Source organism: Enhydra lutris, unplaced genomic scaffold (assembly GCF_002288905.1).
Source record: "Enhydra lutris kenyoni isolate GAN:26980312 unplaced genomic scaffold, ASM228890v2 scaffoldscaffold42, whole genome shotgun sequence".
Taxonomy (NCBI): domain Eukaryota; kingdom Metazoa; phylum Chordata; class Mammalia; order Carnivora; family Mustelidae; genus Enhydra; species Enhydra lutris.
Genome location: NW_019154126.1, coordinates 7,124,958 through 7,138,385, shown reverse-complemented (window position 1 = coordinate 7,138,385; position 13,428 = coordinate 7,124,958). Strand labels below are relative to the sequence as shown.

At 37.3% G+C, this 13,428-nt stretch overlaps 1 protein-coding gene across 2 annotated transcripts in view; it reads left to right on the top strand.

The window, feature by feature from the left end:
* Positions 1-13,428, top strand: part of LOC111155528 (mannose receptor C-type 1) — a 101,218-nt gene that overhangs the window by 21,624 nt on the left and 66,166 nt on the right. For both annotated transcript variants that reach the window (XM_022515699.1, XM_022515698.1), the window contains 2 exons: positions 7,448-7,561; positions 10,515-10,661. In XM_022515699.1, the coding sequence (XP_022371407.1) occupies positions 7,448-7,561; positions 10,515-10,661 (261 nt within the window). The remainder of the gene's footprint in view (positions 1-7,447; positions 7,562-10,514; positions 10,662-13,428) is intronic.

Here is a 13,428-nt window from a genome sequence, read left to right as displayed (position 1 = left end):
GAGAGCAGCTCGGAAACTCTGCCTCCTTTGGGTTTCCTTTCTCTCAAACTCGCAGGCTGTACAGGGTTTCACATCTTACTGGTATTCTTTTCACGTGTTTGCTTTTGAAGTGTTTGTTCTCATAGGATTGTAAAAACAGAAAGAACGAATGTTTGCTTGATGTGAAAGTATTTGTTGTAGCTTTGAGATCCACACTTGGGGATCAGAGAGATTAGGAGCAGAAAAGAGCAGGGAGACAAGGCATCCTCAGGCCCCTGTTCCAGAATCCCCTTCCTCCGGTTTACCGGGACACTGCTGCCAATGAACAGATCTCTGATCTATGACTTACCGTGTTCAGAAACTCTTGGTGGCTTATTTCTTATCAAATAATTTAGAAAACACTTCTGCCTGGCCTTTAGAGGCTGTCATCTGTCCCCTGGCTCCGATTCCCCTTCATGCATGTTGCAGTCTTGACAGAAGAGTTTTGGGTTTCTCATCTTTCTCTAATACTTTCTTGCCGCTACATCTTTTCCCATGCCATTCCATGTACCAGGAATTCCCCAAATTTCATACAGTTGAAATGCAATCCTATCCATTTCTAGCTGCATTTCTCGTTTGCTGCTTTTATAATAGCTACATACATTTATGTCCCTCTTCCACTAAGACTAGAAATGCATTCACTTATTTTTTGTTCATTCATTCATTCATTCATTCAACATGGTGGCTGGTATCTGTGTGTGAGGTCTAGGTCCTACGGACACAACGGTGGCCAAAGCCAGTCATGTCCTATCTATAAGAAGCTTAAAGTTCAATGGGGGAAAACAAACAGAAACAAGAAAACAAACAAATACGAATTTTAGTAAGTGCCGTGAAGAAAGAAAACTGAAGGCTGTGCGGAGAATGGATTATAGGGGCAAGTGGCTGAAAATCAGGAATGTCTTATGAGTGTATATGCTCCCCAAACCCCAAGGAGACTCACACAGAACCTTCTAAGGAAGAGTCTCAAAGAATGTTTGCTGACTGGCAAATGATGGTGGAACACAATAAAAAAGATTATATAGAAACTCATCCTCATGTGTGGAGAGGTGGTCAGTCTATGGCAAGAAGACAGTAAGTGCCGTGGTCCTTCAATGTGAAGGTGCCTATTCATCACCGTTGAACTTTGTTAAGCTGAAGATGCGTGGGCACAGACTCCAGAGATGCTAGATTGGTGGATGTGACCCCCTTCTTGGGGCCCAGGAAGTTGCATATTGTTAACCTTCCAGGTGACTCTGGGACAAGTGGTTGAGGGACCCCCATGTTAGTGTCCGCTGCATCAGCCATGCCTACGCATTCCAACTCACTAGCCCCCAGGCAGCAGAGTGCAGGAGTAAAGAGAGTCAGCTCTGGAGCCCCACTGCCTGGGTCTCAGCTTTTTGACACTGTGAAGCTTCTAGGCCTCAGTGACTTCATCTGTTAAAGGGGAGAGTATGTGAACCAATATGAGGGATAGAGCGTGTCCCCACCTTGGCCTTCTTTTCTCTTTCTGGGTGATACTCTTCATTAACTGGGCCCTGTTTCTCCTGTAAGTTATTATTTTTATTTGAATTTTTAATTACTTTTAATTGAATTTTCAGGTGTTTATTGCATTCTTTTTTTTTTTTTTTTGGAGAAAAAGAGTAAACACACATTTATTTAGCACAACCTTGCGAAATGCGTTTTTCTACTCTTCCTCTCTTCCTGAGGACTAAAGCATGAACTGCTCCACTGTAATGAAATCTTTAACATTTACTTATTGTCTCCTCTCGGCAGAGGCAGCAGTTAGCCATTTTCTTTCCATTATTATTACCGAGACTGACAGGAGACGAGCCCTCTGACCTCACCGTGTATTCACACACTCAGAGAAGGAATTATGCCTCAAGTCTGCTCAATTATTCTGTTTTGCATTGGTCTACGGGGCCGCTAGTATTGGGGCATAGTATCAGCGTGATTAATATTTATAACCGTGTCTAAAAATCAGGATGGAAATCACAGAAAGAGATAAAACTGAATTCCTATAGATGATCAAGGAAGAGAAAAGATGACTCAAGACTACCCAGGTGTTTTCTGGGCGTGCCGGCATGAGTGAGAGAAAGTTCTATGAAAGTTGAATAGTTTCTAAGTCAGTTACAGGAAGACGAATACCATAGGATTTCACTGAGATGTGGAGTCTAGGAAACAAAACAAACAAGCAAAGGGCAAAGAAAGACACAGAGAGAGAGAGAGAGAGAGAGAGGGAGAGAGGAAGAGACAAACCAAGAAACAGACTTTAACTATAGAGAACACACTGCTGGTCACCAGAGGGGAGGAGAATGGGGGGTGAGGGGAAACAGGTGATGGGGGTCAAGGAGGGCAATTATGGTGATGAGCAGAGGGTAATGTATTAAAATTAAAACTTAAAAAAAAAAGTTGAAATGGTTTCAGTTGGCTTTTCTTTTTTTTTTAAAGGAATCTATTTGTGGGTTGTATTATCTTGACTCTTTCCAAGTTTTCAAGTTGACTCTTCCAGACTTTCCAAGTTTCTTGTTTCCTGGCTTTCTGGAAGCCACAGGAGAGAACCCAGGTTACTTTTTACCTACCTTCAGCAGCTGCCTAGAGGAAAGGGGTGATGTGGGCAGTACAGCAGCTCCAGCTGGGACTGCAGGAAATGCTTTCCTAATCAGCCAGTGTTATCATTGTGTCCCTCAAGAGTGCAAACAAGCCCTAAGAGATTCCGAGGCTGAGTTCACCTCAGATACACATTTGAAACTTATCCAAGCCTCTGGAATTCTAGTCAGCAAATTTTAACTGAAATCTGGTTAAGAATGATTTCATTAACAAGATCTGCAGTATTTCCTGCTTTTCTTTAAGTAAAAAATATCATGCATTAGGGGGAAAAAAGCCTATAGGGGAATTCATAAAGTTAAGCAGAGGTTTGGTTTTTGGAGGGAAGATATTCATGACTTTCAGGATTTATTGGGATGTAGTGGGGGAAGAATCTAGAAAATAATGGTGTGAGTAAAGGATTGTGATCTACCTTCTTTGGGAAAATATGCCACTAAAATAAAAAAAATGCCATAAATAGTTATCTTTTTAAAATAAGATTTATTCTATGTGAGAATTGTGAGCAATGTAAATATTCTTTTTTTATAAAAAGATGTAAACCATTTTTATGACTCAGTTCCATTTAGCTGTCATTTATTGATCAGCTGCTGTGTATCAGACACTGGGCTTTCTTTCTTTCTTTCTTTTTTTTTTAAAGATTTTATTTATTTATTTGACAGGGAGAGAGAGATCACAAGTAGGCAGAGAGGCAGGCAGAGAGAGTAGGGGAAGCAGGCTCCCTGCTGAGCAGAGAGCCCGATGCAGGGCTCGATCCGGGGACCCTGAGACCATGACCTGAGCTGAAGGCAGAGGCTTAACCCACTGAGCCACCCAGGCACCCCTGGGCTTTATTTTTAAAGCTCACACCAACCTCCTAAATGAACACTATTTTCTCCACTTTACAGAAGAAATAACAGGGAGAAGCTAGAAAGTTGCCTAATGCCTCCTGTTCAGAAAATAGTTAGAATGGAACTGCCCGGGTCACATTCACGAACTAAGTGAGGATCTGGTGGTCCCCAAAGCACTAAAGAGAACCTTAATTTAGTTGTGAGCCACTCCTTGTCCTGGTTAACTTAGTCTAAACCCACACTCTGATTCCCTGTTGACTGCAGGGGTTAGTGTCTGCCCAGCGGCGACTTCTTACATCATTCACGGTCATTGCATCATCCTCACTTCTGTTTCTACCCCCAAAATGTTGGGAAGCTATTTAATCCTCAATTCCTAAATCAGAGTTATAACTACATCATGTGTGGGATTAGGATTTACAGAACTGAAATAAGATGTGGGAAGTGAAAGCTGGCTTGCTACCCTGATTGTTTTTGATGTTGGCTGGACAGTGAATTGGACCACAATGCGGAACAGAGGAAAGCAAAGGGCAACGTTGGACCCAAGTACATCTTCTGTTATAACTAGGTTTGAAAGTAGGTGCATAGCCGTTTCAGACAATACGTGCAGAAAAAGCAAGAATTAAAAAGTTCTGCCTGTGAAATTGATATTTTGTGTTATAATGCTAAAAAAAAAAAACTCTTGGTCTCTCTATGACATTACAAAAGCACATCAGAGGAAGAAATTTGTGGATGGTGCTCATTTGCTTTAAGTGAGGATATATTTAACACAAAACTTGAATTTTGTTTCTAATCATACTTTTTGCCAACCTCATTCAACATAGAGGAGGAGTAGTTGTAATAGTAATAATAATAATAATAGCTCATTTTTATTGGGCACAGATTATGTGTTAGGCCCTGGTTTAAGAAGTATTTATTAATTCAATTCTTCAAAATAAGCCTACAAGTACCTAGAGCAGACGAGGGATGTCAGAGGACAGATAATTCCTTTAAGAAGCTATCTGCTTTGCTTTGTTATGCTAAACACAGTAATTTCAGCAATCAAAAAAAATCTACTTTAATTCTTTCTATAGTCAGTGAATTACTTATAGTTTTGAAAACTTATAAATGTTTATTTTCTTAACGAATAAATTTTTTAAAATACAAAAGTATTTGATTTGGGGGAATAGCTATATTAAGCATTTGTGAAATGCTATTTTCAGCATCTTTGTCTCTAGTTTACCCCTCTCTATGTATAGAGATTATTAGTCAGGTGACTACAACTTTAAGTAATTTATGAAAAAAGTCATTGTGTTCAATAGTATTTAATGGAGTAATTACTAACATAAAATGTAGTGTCAGTGTGACACTGATCCCAGAATGACATTTCTAAGGTACAGAGTAGTAGACAAGTATTTCCACTTGAAACATCATAAGTTACCTATTACATAAATGAGATAGGACAGAACTTTTTAGTTGATTAATTTATCCTAAAGTGACTAAATAGTATAGTACTCAAATAGTTTTAATAACTATATGTAAAAAATAAAAGGTGACCATTGATAAGATAAATAATTATAAAATTAATTTCATATGAATGCATTTTTATCACATTAATATTATTTTAAATAAATGCAGTCATACTTGGTGATGCTCATCCCAGAGATTTAAGACTTTAGAAATACAAAGACTTACCCTTTTGATAATCTCATCCCCTTGGTAGAGTTTACAATAAACATTTCTATTTTTTTGAGATTCCAACTTTGGAGAACCCAAAGCTGAGTCTTCACAGGTGTTAGGAGTGAGTTCCGGCATGGACTTTTGTTTGGAGAGGAATGACACGTATCAGAAATAGCTGTCTGGTTCATTGTTGTTTATTTAAAAGTGCTATGACATTTAAAGTTATCTAGAAAACATATTATAGTAATAACTCACAGGCAAAATTAATTCAAACTGGGATTGAATCCACTGGAGAAACCACATTGAACCTGATCTGCTAATCCTCTGCCTCTCCCCATGTTTCTTAATCTCTCTGTCTTTAATTTCTTCCTCTGTAAAATGAAGAGATTGGACTAGATACCTCCCAAGGTACATAAAGCACCCGTCTGTAAGAACTGTGCTAACTCAAACGATTTTTCTAGAACATCTGATAAAAATGAGTGGATCTGAATTAATTTTCACTGATTTTTACATTCCAGTATTTAATTTCATCCCATCATTATTTTATTACTTTGTTTAAAGAAATCACACAATAGGGTTTACTTTTCAGTAAGTAATTCCAGTATCGAATTCAGTTCAGTTTATTAAGCATCAACATACCTAATCAATATCAACCTAATCAACAAGTGGGTATTTGGACCGCCCTTTGTGAGTGCCTCGCTTCCAGATTCTGAATGTACTGAGTGTAACATTCAGGCCCCGTGACCTCTAAGACCATCATCTGCCCTTTAATGGAAGTGGATGCAATAAATGTGAGATCTGATTATTTGGCACTGAGTCGCTGTGACCTCCATTCATTTGAATTGGTGACATGAATATATGCATATGTGAGCTAATGAGAAATTGGGGAAAATGTTAGTGACTTTGAGATAGCTCAGTTGGTTACGTAAGAACTGTAGAGTCTGGGTTTTGGTGTCACGAGACACCTATCATAGTTTGTGGGATTAAATGGACACACACAGTAGGCTGAATAGAGTAAGTGGTAATTCTCGCCATTGACAAGAATACCAACTTAAGTTTGGTATTTTACTTCAGACAAAGGATAGTTTTGCTTTTTATGCACCCCCCGTTTTTTTATTATGTTCAACTTGCCAGTATATAGTACATCATTAGTTTTTGATGTAGTGTTCGATTCCTATAACACCCAGTGCTCATCACCACATGTGCCCTCCTTAATACTCATCACTCTGTTACCCCATCTCTCCACCCCCTTCCTTCTATAACCCTCAGTTTGTGTCCTGGAGTCCAGAGTCTATCATGGTTTTTCTCCCTATCTGATTCCTTCCCATTTACTTTTCCCTCTCCTCTGTGGTCCTCTTAAATCAACTAAAAACAAGGTAGAGAGAACAAAGAATCTGTTTTTTAAAAGTATAGGTAGGTAAGAAATCAGAGTGTTTGACACCACAGGGCAAATGTCCATGTGGCTTGTTTTTTAATTCTACACTAACCTCCACCAAACCAACCCCCCCAACCACACAGAGTTTGAAATATTGTAATTATGATTTATGAAGTGCCTAAACAAAGTGTTGTTCATGTTAGCCAAAGAATTTCACTTAGACTTTAAGTAAAATATTAATAAAAAGAAAAATTGATTTTTAAAAAATGTCATGAGATAAAATTCGTAGACTAAGTTATGGAAGATTAGGTAATAACTTATGAGAATGAGAGATTGAAATGTTTATTAAACATTTTATGATAGAAAACTTGGAATGTTTTTCATAATAAATCCTATTTGTACTGTAGGAGCACCTGGGTGGCTCAGTTGGTTAAATGTCTGACTCTTTATTTCTGCTCAGGTCATGGTCTCAGGGTCGTGAGTTGGAGCCCATGTAGGGCTCTGGGCTCATCAAGGAGTCTGCTTGTCCCTCCTGCTGCTCATTTGTGGACTCTCAAACAAATTAACAAAATCTTTTAAAAAATCTTATTTGTACTCTAAAATGAAGTAAAATTATTTTTTGTTGATAGAGTCTTATCCAAATTAAAAGCACACTCCTACTATCCTATAGGAGTATTCCAAGATGATAGGGTCGAAGCCTGGTCATATCTGGATTAGAAGCGTAGCAAGAATCTTACTAGAGCTCACTAAGAATCTTTCTTGGGCTTTCTTTGTTTCTCTGTTTCTTTCTCTGTTTCTTTATCTGCCAATGGAGGTAGTAGTTGTACTTACCTTAGGAGAATCCAAGGAGAAATATTAGGCTTTTTTTTTTTTACTTCTCTCTAATACATTTTGATCCAAGCACTTAATTCTGAATTCAATTCCATTGTGTTTTCCAAATGTCAGTTTTGGTTTTTGTTTGTTGTTTGGTTTTGCTTTTGTTCCATAGGATTAACCAGTTCCTTGACCTCAGGACTCTGGATTGGACTTAACAGCCTGAGTTTCAACACTGGATGGCAGTGGAGCAGTGGCAGTCCATTCCGGTATTTGAACTGGTTGCCAGGTAGGGCCCAGCTTGTCTGTGGATAAATACATCAAGATTTAATTTATCTGGATACCATAGTGATCTTCATCATCTCACATGGGGAGCTCAAAGAAAAGAATTGGGAGACTTTACCAAATATAGTCTATTTCTCACATTCCTTTGAAATCTGCCAACTAGATTTGCATATCATAAAACCATAAAGTTATACTGCTTCCCGGGTTAGAGATTTGTCTGGCAGAGTTATGACACAAATCAATACAGGACTCTGTTAAAGTACACATTCTCTGAATATCCTTGATTTGCTAGCTATTATATTCAAAATCAAATTTTCAAATTCTACAATGTTCCAGTTGAAAGTGCTTATATATGAAATTTATACTTATGAGATGTATGTGTATATATACTATATAATGCTATATAGTATATTCAAAGATTGTATATGTATTTATTTACATTTACACACACACATACTGTGAATTTAAGTGAATATGAATTATTTAGGGCTGGACAATTTCTCATTGTCTTGAGCCCTGAGATATTTTTATTTTTCTGTCATTGTTATAAGGAGCTTACCATCATTTTCTTCTGTTGTTAATCTAATAGAGTTGGATTAAAATGGTATTTCAGACATAGATGATAATATTCCATGCTAGCATAATAATTCATTAGCACTTTTGTGCTTGAGGTGCTCTGTGGAGTGTGATTCAGAACTCCCCACCCCCACTTCCAATCCCACCCCATACTAATGTTGGTTTATTAGCAAAGAATATAATAATTAATGATTACTAGTGTCTGCATGGGTGTGGAAAATGATGGGTCACATTCTCATTTACTAATTCTGCTATGAGAAAATACTGATGTAGTTGTTTCTCCATATGGTCAGACATCTTTCTTAAAAGCCACTGAATGGTTTTTGCATTGGGCTTAGGAAACTAAACTCTCTTCTATGTTACTAATTTATGGTATTTAAAGAAAATGAAAATTTTGAAAATAAGAAGAAGCAAGCTAGCTAGCTAGCTCAGAATAGATGCCAAAACACAAAAGGGAAAGTTTAGAGGATATATTTTGGTTTAAACTGATGTGCTTTTCCTATGAAATTCCACATCCAATGCATTCCTTCAGTGCATACTAACAGGACTGTCACTAGAGTCAGCTTTGTTTTCCTCTACATTATGGGAACTAAACATTACAGTAGAGGAATATGAGATGTCTTTCTCGTGGGTGAGGATTTGATTTGTCTGCCCACTCAGTCAAATTAAATTAGAGAATGCCAGTTGGGCTCAATCAGAGCATTAAATAATAATGATTTTTTTAAGGAACTAGAGTTTATTTTTTGCTGCTGAATTATTGCATGTTTGGCAGGTCACTTTATTTATTATGCAATTTTGGAATAATTATTGTAATACTCAACCACTTGCATTCTAAGGGTTCAGTGAGAAAATTGGGGGTCGAACTGCAGTGAAATGAGGAATGAAATTAGAATATTGATGAGAAAGGAAAAGAAATGTCCTCTCTTATTAAACCAAATTCCTGAGAAATAAGAGGTACAAGGTTAAATCACCTTCTGAAATAATCTGAAACTCTCTGGAGAGTTTCTTCAAACTAGAATCAGAAACCTTGTGGAATATTAGAAGCTGTTATTGCATGAAATACTTGATTAAGCATTCAGTTGTGTACTTACCAAGAAATACATCTATTAAAATACATTCACATTTAAAGTGAGGATATTTTACACAAATGCCGGAGAAGTGTGAACTCAAATCTATATCTATGGTAGCCATTTAAAGACAACTAATTGATATATTTAAGTCCTTATCATTGGCAGTGTTTTTCACTGTATGCTCTTCCAAAACTTTCAAAAAATGTTGACAAAACTTTATGGAGCAGGAGATATGGTTCCCATCTAGCAGGAAGGCAAAGTGAGGTCCAGGTCCAGGTTATATACATGTCAGAGGTCACAAAACAGAGTCATTAACAAAAGGTGGCTCATCAACCTGTCTTCAGGTGAGAGATGGCGCTAGTTTTCAGAACACTGGTTTTAAAATCCTGTATTAACTAGTGAAAAGGCATGAGAAATTTGGGCATTAATGTATCCATTGCATTCCCAAAGGTGACTTTTTAAAAAAGATTTTATTTATTTTTTTGACAGAGAGAGATCATAAGAAGGCAGAGAGGCAGGCAGAGAGAGAAGGGGAAGCAGGCTCCCTGCTGAGCAAAGAGCCTGATGCGGGGCTCGATTTCAGGACCCTGAGATCATGACCTGAGCCGAAAGCAGGCGCCCCCCAAAGTTGACTTTATCTGGTTCTTTTATCAATTTTCAGGAAGATATGGGATGATGGGTTAGTGGTTAAAAATCTTCAGTGGGCTCGGTTGAAAATCCTGAGGAAGAGTCTGAGTTTGGGGTGGACTTTATCAGTGTTTCCTATGCCCTGTTGCTTCTCAAGCTCCCCTTCCCTAGTCTTTCTCCTCTTTGCTGTCTTCCTCTTCCATCTCCTCTCTCCAGTTGGAGGAAGTTTTACCATGTTCAGAAATTCTCTAGTTCGCTCCTCGCAGTTAGCCTTATGTAGGTTTTTGGTAGGTATTTACAATATTTAATATGGTTGGTTTAGAACATTGTGTGTTTTGCATTTTGTTAGTTACTTCTAGATTGATTATACATAACAAAACCCAATGTGAAGATTGTTTGGGATTATAAAGTCTAGCTTTATTGTCAATATTGTGAAATGAGTTATTTCAAAGAAGTGAACTTGTATAATCAACATTTTAGACACTAGAACGACCCAACGATAAGAAAAGAAATAGATACTCAACGTGTCTTTTGCACTGCAGTCAGTAAAGATTTATTGGTGAATATGAAGCCAGAGACAGAATGGGATCCAATTAAATCCCAGGGATGAAGTTGTGAGGTTTTGGGGGCTAACTGCTCGCACTACCATAATAATCCCACTTTGATTTTTTCTCTTCCCCAAAGGAAGTCCATCAACAGAACCTGGAAAAAGCTGTGTGTCACTAAATCCTGGGAAAAACGCTAAATGGGAAAATCTGGAATGTGTTCAGAGACTAGGCTATATTTGTAAAAAGGGCAACACAAGTTTGAATCCTTTTGTGATTCCCTCTGGTAAGTTATCTATTTGGTCTGAAGTGTAGAAGATATTTTAATTGAAAGAAGAAAATTATAGACAAGCATAACTGTATGAAATGACAGGTTGTGTTGATAATTTATGGAGTAAACTTAGTCATAGTCCTACGGAATTTCTTTTTGTTGGTTATTAGTAATGGTCACCAACATTTCCTGAGTGTGCTGTGGTGTACAGGCATGTACAAAGACTTCAAAAGAACATAAATAAGAATTCTAGCCTCATAGCAGCCCTATGAGCAAGGCATTATTATTCACACATTCTCGATGAGGAAGAGGATATTTAGAGGATATATAAAACTTGCACATGTGACAAAACAGGAATCCAAACTAGGAAATAAATATCTGCAAAGGATGTTTTTATTATATTCTGGCTATTTAAGGATTTATCTGGGCTCTCGTGCCGTAAGTTTAGCGTCTTCAGTGGAAGTCTTCACAGAAATGGGACAAAACATCCAAAAATACTAACTGAATTTTATATATTGGCTAGACTCTGGGGAAAGAAGTCAATTATGCTCTCTCTTATAATTTTATAGAAGAATTAAGTTACTAACGCAAGAATGCACCCTTTTTTCAAATTGACAAAAAGCAGACAACCCACATTTTTTTCACTATCAGCTGTTTTTGGAGAGACACTTAATACTTCAGAGGGATGTATGTATGTATGTGTGTATTCTGCTTGTGAAATCTGACAGTACGGCATTCTTGACTTCTCTCCTTGACTTCTAAAGTTAAAAAAAAAGTTGACTTTAAGATATGATTGACATAGTTGGAAAATCAAAATTTATAAAGTGATAGAAAATAATAGTATTTTCCTTCTACCTCTTAACCTCTAACACCTAGTTCTCGTCCCTGATAAATAACTGTTTCTGGGTGTTTATCTTTATCTGGTTAGTCTATAAATATATCAACAAATATGTTTATGATTATTTCTGTCTGCTTTATACAAATGGCAGCACCCAATACATATCTTCTTCACCTTTTTCAGATAAAAAAATGTGGACATATTTCCATAATGGTACAAAAATAGCTTTTGGGTTTATTTTTATGACTCACAATAGACATTAGAGAGAGACCATGTATATTTTTGACCAGTCACCTATTGATGGACCTTCAATTTTCTTCTGATTTTTTATTTACAAACAATCCTACAGTGAATAATTTTATACACATGTCATTTCATGTGTGTGATCATTCCCAGAAGTGGAGTTGCTAGACCAAAGAGTAGGTGTATTTGCAATTTTTAAAATATTTATTAACATATAATGTATTATTTGTCCCAGGGGTACAGGTCTGTATTTGCAATTTTAATAGAGACAGAAATGGTCATGATCTCCAGTGGATACAGACAATCGTCCTGGTTCTTGTGTTTGATGATATTATGACTGGAAACATGTGTCTGGGAGACCTAAATCATTTTGTACTTCATCTTCTCTATTCCTCCCATAGGAGAAAATGTATAATTCTTTATCCTTGGAAAAAGGCATACAATTCTCCTTTAGAAAATTTGGAATTACCATGTAGGGGGAGATGAGAATGCTTTTTTAAATAGCTTCCCTGGTACAGGAAGCAGAATTCTGGAACTTAGCCTTGTTACTTAACTCCCAGTTTTGGGTTTCTCATCTGTAATGGGAAATATTAATACCTGTTTTGCCTGTGAAAATGTGTTCATACTGTCAAGCATTCCATAAATTAGCCTAATTTCTCTACTATGCCCCACCTCATTTCACTTGCTAACCTTCACTTGACATGGGGTTTTGAATTTCTCTGTATTTCCTAGATGAATCATTCTATCTTATCTATAAACTCAAATAAACCACAGAGGAAAATCCTGTGAGAGTTAAAATTATGCAGTGCACATGACTGGTGACCCCCTGGGGCAAGTGTTCTACCTACCCTGTTGGTCCCTGCAATGCTACCCTGTTTGCCATAATTCCTGGGATCCTAGAACCACACTGTCACATGAGCACACAACCACAAGTGGCCACTGAGAGCATGAAGTGGGACTAGTTTGACCTGAAATGTGCTCTAAGTGTGTAAAATGCATATGGCCTTTCCAAGACTTCCCACACAAACGAGTAAAAATATCTCGTGACTTCTTTTTTATTGATTACATGTTGAAATGATAATATTTGGGGTATACTGGGTTAAATAAAATAAATTATTAAAATTAAATGTGCCTGTTTCTTTTTATTTTTATTTAACACAGCTGCCAGCAAATTTAAAACCATGTATGTGATTCTCATTCGTGACTTACACCGTATCTCTGTTAGACAGTGTTGCTCCACAGGAATGAGAGATCTTTTCTGGCTGCCCCTTGGAACTCCTTTTCCTTGGCTGTCTTCATGTTTTAAGATATTTTTAAAGGTCACCGGTTCAGTTTTTGAAGGCCTCTGCACTTACTGACATTATTTTCAGCATCCCAGGTAGCAAGATCAAAATATCCCACCAGAGGGCTCCAGAGTTATAGTAAATTTTTTTTTTTTAATGTAACGTAGAAGTGTAGAATATCTATACTGTATTGAGGGGCTGGGATTTTTTAAGCATGTGCATGTTTTCTACGATGATAATGCAGTGCTTGGTCATCATGGGTGACCGTTTACTTACATGACTCCTGTAAACAGAATCTGGGACTCAAACATGTGGCAGACAGTCCTGGTCTATAGGGAAAAAGGGCTTTAAGGGATTCATTAAATAACACACATTTACCATACTGAGCATTTGCTAAGGTAGCATGCTGAGTACATTC